Genomic DNA, 11364 nt, shown 5'->3' on the forward strand with positions numbered 1-11364 from the left:
TTTCGGGGGCGGTTTTGGATCCAGACGGGATCCCACGGCTGTGGCTGGGAGCTGGTTGCCGCCAGCACACGGCCCTGTTGCACCGTCCCGAAAGCAGAACAGCAAAGCGCAATGCCTGCATGGCTCCGGTGCTGAGTATCACAGGGTTTGGGGTGTTTTAAGGCAGAAATAACCACTTCAGCCTGGGTGATGCAGCCTGCAAGGCTTCCTTCGGGAGTCCTGCATGGAGCTGGAGCCGATTGTAAGAGTGTTTCCAGCCCCGGTGCGTGGGATGGGGCATCCTTTGGGATCCTGGTCCTGGCACCGGGGATGGGGCATCCTCTGGGATCCTGGTCCTAGGGTGCAACCTGGGTGCCAGAAACAGAATGTCTTTTGGGAACTCGATCCCAGAGCCTGAGCCAGGGCTCTGAGATGGAGCATCCTTTGGGATCCCGCTCCCAGGGGGTACAAACTGGGTGCCGAGGTGGGGCATCCTTTGGGGGATCCCTAGTCCTGGCACCCGGTAAGGGGCGTCCCTTGGGATCCCGGGGCCGGGGTGACCCTGGGGCCGGAGAGGAGGGGTGTCCCCCGGGCTTTCAAGCCCAGTTCCCGCAGCCCCGCCCCGCCCCGCCCCGCCCCGCCCCGCCCCGCCGAGGGCCGGCCCTCCGGGGGGCACCGGCTGCGGCGCGGAGCGGCGCGGAGCGGGACCGGGTGAGTGCGGGCGGGACGCGGCAGCCCCAGCCCCAGCCTCATCCTCATCCTCATCCTCGTCCCCCTCTCCACCTCCATCCTCGTCCCCATCCCCGGCGCGGCGGGGGAGCAGCCCCGGGGCTGAGCCGGAGCTACCCCGGAGCCCCATCCGCGGTGAGTAGAAGGCGAAGGCTGCGCCCACCCCCGGGGAGGGGGGACCCGGCCCCCACGTCCGAGGGTTGGCACCTCTGCACCCAACGAGTATCCTCGGCGTCACCCTCTCCTTTGGGGCTGGCTGCTCTCGCAGGCTGGAAGGGAGCCACAAGCACCCGCGGCTCCCCAGCCTGGTCACGACACCTTCGGTGTGGCCCCCATCGCGCCCGGGGTGGAGACCCACCAGCTCCTTTCCCGTAGCCCACAACAAGCCGTTGATGGCCACCAGCTCTGCTCGGAGGGTCTGACCTGCTGAGTGTGGCCAATGGGTCCCCTCACCTGTCCCCAAGCGAGCCGGCACCCCGATGGCATCACCCGCCGGTGGCTCTGCCACCGCTCACCACTCCCCTCCTTTCCCCTTTGCAGGACGGGGCTGAGCAGTTGGGCTGGCGAACAATAGCAGCGCTGGAAAACAATGGAGCTGCCGCACCTTCGCGCTTAGGGACGCCGGACGGACGCTCGGAAGAAATCCCGGCTCCAAAATAGCGCCTGGGCCAGAGCCACCATTGCACCGGCTCGTGGGAGCCGTCCACCGAGCACCATCGGCCGAGCAAAGGATCTGCCAGGACGGGGTGAGAGCACCCAGTCATATCCCACCGCTGAGCAAAGCGGCTTTTAGAGGCTTTCGGTGCCTACGAGGGAGGAATTGTCGCCTCCGGATGATGCTTTGCTACCGATTGCATCGGGATCGATGTGCCATTGGGCTGGTTAAAAGCCGCCCTGGGCTGCAGGGAAGCAGCAGGGTTTGTGCAGGAGGGAGCATCGCGGCCTCCCCGGGGAGTGGGATATTCCCACAATCCCTTGCACGGCCGGGGGAAAGCCTCAGCTGCGCCGAGACCACGTCTCCTGCCTGAGCGGGGAGATGCCGAAGTGGCAGTGGGGATGCTGCCGAAGCATCTGCGTGCCACGGGAGGGGACTGAGAAAGCAAAACCCCCCCCAAAAATGCTCCTTTCTTTGCAAGAGCAAGGAAGACTACCCCTCTCCTGCTGAAAACATGATCTTTGGGGTTTTTTTTCTATTTTTTTTCCTTTTTTTTTTGTTGTAGTTGAGCTGTGTATCTCCCTGGAAGCTCTGCAAAAGTGAGAGCTCATCCCCGCTCCACGCGAGGGGCTGCAAGCGTGGCCAGGCTCCCTCTGCACCGCAGGACAGATGGGGCTGTAGGGACGCGGGGAAGGGTCTTAGGAAGGTTATCTTTAGGGAGGGGAATAAGGCTGGGGTCCATCAGGCCTGACTGCGGGAGCAGTCGACGGCTCGTGTTGGAAAGCAGAGAAGGCTGAAAACCCCCTGCCACATGTGCAGGGGGAATTGATTGATCTGATGTTGTTTTAAAAGCGCTTTGCAAGACAGCAGCGAAACCTCAGCCCACAGCGGGCGCGAAGGAAATACTTCGGCTCGGAGTGGGGAAACTGAGGCACGGGGGTGCCTTGAAATGAAGACAGCACTGAGCTGCCAAGGTTGAGCAACCGGTTGGGCAATTTGCACATTGCCAGCCCTTTTATTTTGGCGATTTCCAGCCTTTCACCAAAGCCACGGCAGAAAATCGGGGGGGCGGCGGTGGCAGGTCTCCATTTGGGGATTCCTTCCACCCACAGCCCAGCGCTCTTGAGACCCAAAAAAGGAAGAATTTGCCCCTCGCTTGTTCGGAAGGGGATGTGATGACGGAAGCGAAGGTGGCAGCGCCGGGCCAGTAAACAGGAAACCGAGCTCCTCGGCGCAGAGGGATGAACCGGCATTTTAGGGCTCCCCTTCCATCCCAAAATGAGTATTTTTTTTGGCTGGAGTTCACCACAGTGTCCCCTTTGAGGGAACCGGGGCTTTGGCTTCGCCCCTTCGTATGGCTGCGATGCCACGGAGCGAAACTCCCTGCGATACCAAAGTTTCCACCCCGGGCTGCGCCGCTGGCACGGGGGTTCAGCCACTTTGGTATTTTTGGCAACGTTTTTGCATGGGCCAAGCAGCCGTGTCATTTCACCCTCCCTCCGTGCAACCATGCCTTAGCGGTGACTTCCCCAAAGCTTTTTCATCCGCGTTCAGGGGACACCCACAAGCCAGATGCTTATTTCTACCGTCCCCATATCCGGCAGCTGCCTGCGGGCTGGGTAACCCCCAAACTGGAGTCCCTGCTGGTGCAGGTGCCGTGCGGCCGCCGCACCGACGTTTATCCCAAAGCCACAAAGCCGGCTGCAAAATCCCCTCCCGATATCATTTTTGAGGGATAAATAGGATTATTACTGGTTTATTCTCCGTGGGAGGATGGATGGATGCGGGAGAGGTGGCTGCCGGAGGAGGGTTGCTGCCAGGCTTTGCCGGGATGCTCGCACGGCTCCTCGGTTTGTCAGGAAACCCGAAGCTTTGTCAGCTTTTCCGTTGCGACGTGTGATTTTTCGGTGGCGGGTTTCTCTTCTGCTTTCTTCAGGCAGAGCTGGAGCCCCGAGGGCCGGGCCAGCTTCCTGCCCTTCCCCTGCCTGTTTCTGCCTGCTTAAAGGCAGGCTTTGCTTTTGCAACATCTTCTCTGCAATGCAGAATATTTTGCTGTTGCATATAATTTATTGTCTAGAATATATCCCAATGTGTGGGGTAAGAAGTGGGATTTGCTGCTGTGCTGAGGTTTTAGGGGCAGGTCTGTCCTCCGACACAAGTTTTACTGCAAGGCCTTAGTTGAGTCATTTATCCACCTGGATTTCGTCGTGGGTTGTTTGGTTGTTTTTTTTTGGCAGGAGAATGGGTTTGTTTCCCAGGGGATTGGGAGGAAGCACATGGCGATGCGGGAGGTGGAAGAAAACAGCGGTTTGTGGATCAATGCTCTTTTCTCACCTCGGTTTCTCTTTCTGGACAAGGGAAGGGAGGGGAGAGACCCTGGAAAAATGAAAGCCCGTCTGTAGGAGAGTTTGCACAAACACCTGAGGAAAAGCATGACCCGAGAAGTCCTTTCTCGTCGCTCAAAACCGCCCCGACATTGCACTTCAAGGTCTCTCCAGTGCCTGATTTCCAAAGTGCTCCAAGCCCATGAGCGACCCTGAGGGCTTCACCCTAAAACTCATTTTAATTCCGCTTTGTAGCATCCAAAAATCACTCTCGTGCTTTAAGCCGGGGCTGCTCCAAAGGTGGGATTTTTTTTTTTTATGAGTTTGCATGAGAGCGATGGAGATGTTTTGGCACTGGGGGGAACGCACAAAAATTTAACTGGCATTGTAAAAAAAAAGATAAAGGAACCAGCCCAGTGTCTCTCGCTGCTTGCGGAAGTCAGCCCTCGTGCCCGCTGCCTGGTTTCAGGGCGGCACGAGGAAGCATCAAGCCGGATCCAGACCTGCGTGTCCGAAGTTTTGTAGCAAAACTCTAGTAAAATAAATGGAGAAAAGGAGCAAATCCTGCTTATAACCCTTGCACCTCTGGGTCTGGCATCACCGGGGCAGGCTGTGGGTGCTCAAAATGCAAATGTTAGCGTAAGCGTATCTCTGCTGGTATTAAATTTTCAGTGAGTTTACAACGCTTCTCCCCTTATCTGATTTCCCCTCCCTCCCCATCGGTTTTCCCGGAGCAGCCGCATCAAACTTTACCCACGGCTGCACCCGCTGGAGCCTTTTCCCAAGAGCTCTTCCAAATCCAAGCAAATTTATTTTTTCCCCATTATCGGGGGGTGCGTACCAGGGATGCAATAACGGGGCAGTTCACGCCGATGCTTTTCTCTCCTCTCTCTTTGCAATTCAGCTCCCACGAAAGGAGAGCGGGAGGATGGATTACGGCGGCTGCGAGTACCTGGTCCCCTGCGGAAAAGACAAATACATCTCCAAGTAAGATGCTCGGCAGGGCTGTAATGCAGAAATACAGTTGGCGCTGGTAGCTGGGGAGTTATTTGTGATATTCCCGAGGGTTTTTGTCTTCGAGCTGGGAGGAGGGGAGTGACCCTGGGTTTTAACTTGGTTCGGTTGGATTTGGAAAGAAAAAGCCATTCTGGGGCAAGAAACGGCAACTTCCTTTAAAAGAAAGAAAGGTCGTTGATGGGATTTCGCAATTTTTTTCTTAGGAGTGTGGCAAAATGCTCTATAAACTTTCATGAAATACAGGTTTTGCTGAAAAAGGTCCCGATTAGTAATTGCTCTTTTATGCCTTGGGAAGGAAGGAAAAGAATTCTTAAGTTTCAAGGAAGATTTTGGAGGAGATAAAGCATATATGTGATATTTTTCCCCCCTTTTTTCTTTCTCCTAACCCCAAATCCCCATGATTCGTGCTTCTTTATACTAGTCTGATGGTGCCGAGCATCCTTAAACTCCATCAGCCAGCTGAATTAATGACAGCTTTATGAATTAATGCCAGAGGCATTGCTTCCCCGTGATTCATAGCTGTGCTTAGACAGCCTGGGTTGGTTGTTTTTTTAATTTTTATTTTTATTTTTTTATATTTTTATTTTTATTTTTCATTTGCAACTGGAGCAGGGCTCAGACTTTTAATTTGAGCTTGAGGTCAGGGTCTGGAGCGACAAGCTGACATGATAAACTCGCCTGTGATAACTTGTGACTCCAGCATGACCCGGTGCTTGAGCACTCTGAAAATTTCCTTGTTTTTCAGCCTTGTGACCGACTCCACCAAGGTCTGGTGGGTTTTCTTGCATCTTTTTGCTCGGCTTATGGAGGGCACGGTTGCAGGGAGCTTGTCCCCCCCAATCATGGTTGTAAAGGGCAACCCCTGGTTGAACCCACAGCAGATATCCTCAACGAGGGAGGTCTAGAGGCAGAAAAAGACCCAAATTTGCCCCAGCTGAAGCTGGTTTGGGTCCCCCAGCAGTGTAGCAGGTTCATCACCCAGCCTGACCCCGGGAAGCAATTCCTGCTTTCTCCCAGATCCCCCCAAATTTGCCCCTGGCCGGCTCAGGGGGTACCACGCCGGGTACTGAGCAGTGCCTGCAGCGTCCCCCCTCGCTCCTCGCATCTCTTCTCAGCATCTTTCCCATTTTTTTCCAGAAATGAGCTGCTCTTACACTTGAAGACATACAACATCTACTACGAAGGGCAAAATTTGCAGCTGCGGCACCGGGAGGTAAGAAACCCCCGGGGCAGGCACCCAACTTATCTCTGGCAGCAGAGAAAAAAAAAAGGAAATAGGGTTTGATTCAGATCTGTGAGGTCCAATAAAAAAAATGCCTTTTAGTAATACTCATGGCTATTTGTATTTCGGATATTGAGCTGCCCACCTCTCGCGCAGGAGGAAGGCGAGCTCATCGTGGAGGGGCTGCTGAACATCTCCTGGGGCTTGCGGCGACCCATCCGCCTGCAGATGCAGGACGACAACCAGCGCATCCGCCCTCCGCCCTCCTCCTCCTCCTGGCACTCCGGCTGCAACCTGGGAGCCCACGGGTGAGTGGAGGGAAAGGAAGGCCCCCCCTGCCCCCCAAGGCAGCGTTTGCTGGGTTGCAACCCCAGCTGCCTTGGCTGGGTTCTTATTTTTCCAACGTGTGTCACCCTGAAGAAGGCAAGTCCAAAATAAAGTAGCTTGGTTTCACTGTGCAAAGGCCCCCTCTTTTCCAAGGACCCCCCCTTTTTGCAGATTCCCCCTTTTTGCTACCCCTGCTTTTTGCAAAGACCGCTTTTTGCAAAGACTCCCTCTCTTTGCAAAGACCCCCCCTTTTTGCAAAGACCTCCTCTTTTTGCAAACCCCCCCTTTTTGCAAAGAACGCCCCCCTTTTACACCCCCCCCCCTCTTTTGCAAAGAACCCCCTCTTTTGCAAAGACCCCTTTGCCTGCAAGAAGCTCCTTCCCAAACCAGCCTGGGGTTTAACTTTAATACAAGTTCAATGCTGGATGTTGCTCCGGGCCCGAGTAATTCCCCCCGGACAGCCGCTTCCCAGCCGCCCTCTGCGAACACCCGCGGGACCCTGGGCTGCAGCTTGGTCCTCAAGTGCCCCGGAGCAGCAAGTCCGTGGGTTGTCCCGGCCGTGGTGGGGTCCGCCTGGTTTTTGCGTGGCTTTTTAGATGTCTGCAAAGAGAAAAAAAGGGGCAGGTTCAGCTTTGCTTGTGCAGGTCGTGTGCTGGAGCTCGCAAAAAGGCTGTTTCAGGCTTCGGCATCCCTTTCTGGGAAGGGGGCAGCTGGGCTAAGACCCTCCACACGGTTTTTGGGAGCGGGACAGGATGAGATTCAGGATTTATATTGCAAATAGCCCGTACTGCGACCCTACAGGGATGGTTATCTGCCAAATCCGCAGGGAGAATGGGCTGCTTCCCATCCTGGAAATAGCAACGTGGGGGCGCGGAGAGGAGATTATCCTGGTTATCGTTCCCTCTGCGGCTGCACGCTAACAGGGCACCCTGGGTTTTTTTATTGCCAGGTCCGTGCTGAAGCCCAGCACCTTGCCGGACATCCAGGTTACGGATGCGGAGGCCGTGCCAAATGCGGAGGCTCCCGGGAGCGGCGCAGGTGAGCCGGGCTCGGAGCCGGTTGGATTTGGCTGGGTGGTTGGGAGCAGCTGCCTTATGATTTGAGAAAATATAAGTTTGATTTGAGAAAAATATAAAACAGGCTTTTTTTCTGTAGAAATCGGTGTTTCCATCTTGCTCCGGGTTACTTAAAGCCAAATTTCCAAAGCGCCTATATTTAATTTATTGAATTGCAGCAAGAAAATCTTAGCCCCGATGGCCCGAAACCCTTCCTAAGGGCTTTTGCTCGGGCAAAGGGCCACGGTGGCACATGGTGACGAGGAGCTTGGACAGAAATAGGGGGATGGAGCAAAGAGCCTCGTGGGATCGTAGGGAAAAGGATGTCGGTGCTTCCCCTTCCCGGCGGCTCCGCTTTTAGGGAAGAAGAATAGGCGCCGTTGGGAAGTGCTGTTGCCACAGGGAAGTCAACATTTCTGCAACGTTTTTTTTCCTCTCCCTGGTTTTTCCTCTGTAGAGAGGGGGAAGAGCTCATCCGCCCCAGCTCTTCGTTAACCCCTTGTTTTTAGCACGAGGCAGCGATGAACGGGACACAAACTGTCCCACCGGCAATTCCCACTGGAAAAACCTGCTTTATGCATTTTTCTCATTCAATCGGGGCATTTTGCAGATGTTCCTGGCTTTTTTTTTGGGGGGGGGGTTCATGGAAATACACTGGAGGCAGAGAAGAACCAGCTAATCCTTTCGGCTTCGGGATGCTCATCCACTTTCCGGCTCAGGGAGGAGCTGAGCACTTGCAAAACTCATTGATACATGAAACCCTTTGCCCCGTCCTTGATCCTCCAGCTTTTCCCCTTTCTCTTTTTCATCTCCTCACGCATGACACTGTTTTTTTTTCCCCTTAATGAAAGCTTGCCCAGGCGATAGCCGCAACGCATCGCACCATAGAAATAATCCAGCAGCTATTTCAGCCAGCCATATGATGTTAATCCTTTGCCAGCACATAAGAAAGAAGTCTTTTATTATATTTTTCTCCAAAAGCCTGTAAAAATCAGTGCATAACGTGCGTGCACAGCTCCTCGTGAGTGCTTAGTCACCATGGCCCGTGGCGTGCATCTGGAGCAGCGCACACCAGAGATTTTTCTTGCTGCAGACATGCTTTGAATTAAAACATCCAAGCTCGAGCCCGAGAGGTTCATTAAAAATGGATGAAGAGCTAGTTTATAATAATCTGGACCCAGGCCAGTTTTCACACAGAGATCTGAAGCGCTGGCCTTGTTTGCCTGTTCTCATTAAAGGAAAGGAGAAAAAAAAAAAAAAGTTAAATTATGAAAAAGCGAGTAAAGATGCTCGAGTCCCCGGGAGAAGAGGCTTTATCCAGGTAGCAGCCTGGATTTATGCAGTTAATTCTGAATTAATAGCCTCCTTCAGGAGCTGGGAGAGAATAAACCAGTAGCTGCTGTGGTTTAAACTGGTGGGTTAAATCTGTCCTGGGGAGTTTGTAGGGCTGTATTTCTGGGATGGGGACTTTTACATCCATGGGGGGACTCGCAGGAGCTATTTTGCAGCAGGGAGATGCTGGGGTAGGACCCCGGGGGGTTCTCGCTTGCCCCCGGTCCTCAGCCCCGTCCTTCCACTGGGTCTTTTCCAGCCGCCAAATCACAGCCAGAGGAGACGCCGCAGCTGATGCGGACACGGAGCGATGTGGGCGTACGGCGCCGGGGCAGCGCCCGCACCCCCAGCGAGCAGCGGCGCATCCGCCGTCACCGCTTCTCCATCAACGGGCACTTCTACAACCATAAGGTGAGCCCCGAACCTCGCCGACTCCCCAAAACCTCTCCCGGTGGGGCAATCCAGAGTGGGGTTTAAATGGACTTTACACCCCGTAGACGTCTGTGTTCACGCCGGCATACGGCTCCATCACCAACGTCCGGATAAACAGCACGATGACAACCCCACAGGTCCTCAAACTGCTGCTCAATAAATTCAAGGTACGTTAGATATCCCCCCGCTGCGCTCCTGGCTTGCTCTGCACGGGGAATTTATACCCCACGGATATAAAATGCAACGACGGAGTGAAACAATGGGATTTTTTTTTAATTGCTGGGAAAGTCTAGGGTAGAAACGCGGACCTTTAATAGTCATTTATGTCTCCATTCAGATTGAAAACTCGGCGGAGGAGTTTGCGCTGTACATCGTCCACACCAGCGGAGGTGAGTCTGCAAAAAAACCCTCCCCGGCACAGCCGGCGGGTCGGCCGTGGCAAAGCCCCATTGTCTGCCGGGCCAAACACCGGTGATTTTGGCATTGCAGAGAAGCAGAAGCTGCGAGCCAGCGACTACCCCCTGATTGCCCGCATCCTGCAGGGCCCCTGCGAGCAGGTCTCCAAGGTCTTCCTCATGGAGAAGGACCAGGTGGAAGAAGTCACCTACGACGTGAGTTTGCCGGCACAGGATGCTCGTCACTTTTGGATGGGCTCGGGATGCAGCTGGGGCTGGAAAACCGGAGGGATGTCTCCATGCTGGGGATGCAGGAATTGCTTTGCTTTGCTCCCACGTCTCCCCGTGAAAACTCCCCATCTTATGGGAAAAACCTTGTTCTGTGCTTAAAGAGCATCTTTAAACTGCAACCGAGAGCAAACCCCCCCTGGCCCTATTTTGCCATCCCAAATCTGATCGCAGAAGAGCGATTGCTGCACATCCTTTGGTGTAATTGAGATTTTTTTCCAGCCGGGGAAAGCGCTGCGGGTGGGAAAGGCTCGTTTATGCCATCTGCCGGCTCCTCCTGCCCCGGTGCGGCTCTGCTCTTAAATCAGAGGACAGATGAGGTGCTTTTGGGGTATATTTGGGCTTAAACAGCACTCAGTGACACACTGGGGATGTGCAGGGCTCTCCATATGAAGCAGCCAAGTCTTGCAGCCAGTGGGTAAAATAAAATAAACCTTAGGTGGATTTTTTCCCCAATAATTAGCTAGCGCTTGTTTGCACAAGCTGATGTTCATGCCGTGCAGAGGAAACATGGCGTTTTTTAGGGTTCGTTGCAAAAATCGGAGAGGTCCTTGATTTCCTGCAAGGTCACCTTCAGCCTCACGGGGTCGGTGCATCATCCTCTTCATCGCCCGGCTTGGCATTTCTCTCCCACCCAGGTTGCTCAGTACATCAAATTCGAGATGCCCGTCCTCAGGAGCTTCATCCAGAAGCTGGAGGAAGAGGAGGATCGCGAAGTGAAGAAGCTAATGCGCAAGTACGCCGGGCTCGGTGGCATTGAGGGGAGGTGCTGAGAGTTAAGGACATTGTCAGGGGTTGTTTTGGTGCAGAAAATTCCTTTGCACACCCTTGCATCCCTAAGGCATGCATGAGCCACTGAGTTTTGCATTATTCCAGGGTTTTCTTGGCAATTTGGGTTAAAAGCCCAACTTGATGCTGCAAAAATCCTCTTTTCCTTGTCCTTCGCCTCTGCAGATATTCCATCCTCCGGCTGATGATCGAGCAAAGGCTGGAGGAGATTTCCGAAGGTCCGACGGCGATGTGAAAAGCTTCGCTGGCACCCTGGCTCCGGGTTGCATCGCACGAAGAGCCGTTTGCCCGCAGGATGTACTGTACCGATCCCAAACCCCCGTCGTTCCCGGAGCGCTCCCGGTGTCCACCCGGATCGCTCCGGCTCTGAGCCAACCCATCCTCCCGCGCCTTCATCTGCGCAGCATCCTCGGGGGGTTCCGCCTCTGCAAATGGGTTTTTTTCCAGCAAGGCTCTGGCCGGCGGCAGCTTCGGCCAAAAACCTCAAATCCCTGGAAATAACGGGAAAAAAAAAAAAAAGAGGAAATCCGTGAGCAGGGTGAAGCCACGGAGGACAGGGCCGAGCGAGGGCTGCAAGTGTTCGACAGCAAGAATTTGGGCTCGGTTTGAAGACGTTCACTGCAGCGGTGCCCGCACATGGCTCCCGGCAGAGGATCCACTGCTCGGTGGCAAGAGAGCACAAATAATTCCTCTTTTTTCCTAAAAAAAAAAAAAAAAGCACACTTCTATTGCAATAATTTGCAGGTGACGGGAAGCTTTTGTAAATCGATAAGGGTCGGCTGAGAATTGGGGGGTTTTTAACACTTTTGCTGCCAAAAGC

The 11364-nt window shown here is 54.3% G+C and overlaps 1 protein-coding gene across 1 annotated transcript; it reads left to right on the forward strand.

Annotated features, from left to right (window-relative positions):
• Window positions 1-709: 709 nt before the first annotated feature.
• On the forward strand, window positions 710-10921 carry RASSF2 (Ras association domain family member 2). The gene is made up of 12 exons (XM_072846361.1): window positions 710-843; window positions 1249-1454; window positions 4592-4674; window positions 5842-5917; window positions 6083-6234; window positions 7203-7291; window positions 8900-9051; window positions 9138-9239; window positions 9410-9461; window positions 9562-9683; window positions 10394-10491; window positions 10710-10921. Exons 3-12 carry the CDS (start codon window positions 4616-4618, stop codon window positions 10777-10779), a joined length of 972 nt encoding a protein of 323 aa, XP_072702462.1. The 5' UTR covers window positions 710-843; window positions 1249-1454; window positions 4592-4615; the 3' UTR covers window positions 10780-10921.
• Window positions 10922-11364: the final 443 nt, after the last annotated feature.

This window comes from Ciconia boyciana, chromosome 25 (assembly GCF_034638445.1).
Source record: "Ciconia boyciana chromosome 25, ASM3463844v1, whole genome shotgun sequence".
In the NCBI taxonomy this organism is placed as follows: Eukaryota; Metazoa; Chordata; class Aves; order Ciconiiformes; family Ciconiidae; genus Ciconia; species Ciconia boyciana.

Bases quoted from the DNA above. Each gene is read 5' to 3' on its own strand.
- RASSF2 (XM_072846361.1), top strand. From the start codon at position 4,616: ATGGATTACGGCGGCTGCGAGTACCTGGTCCCCTGCGGAAAAGACAAA. The intron at 4,675-5,841 runs GTAAGATGCTCG...ATTTTTTTCCAG, and splicing joins AAAGACAAATACATCTCCAA to AAATGAGCTGCTCTTACACT. The intron at 7,292-8,899 runs GTGAGCCGGGCT...GGTCTTTTCCAG, and splicing joins GGCTCCCGGGAGCGGCGCAG to CCGCCAAATCACAGCCAGAG.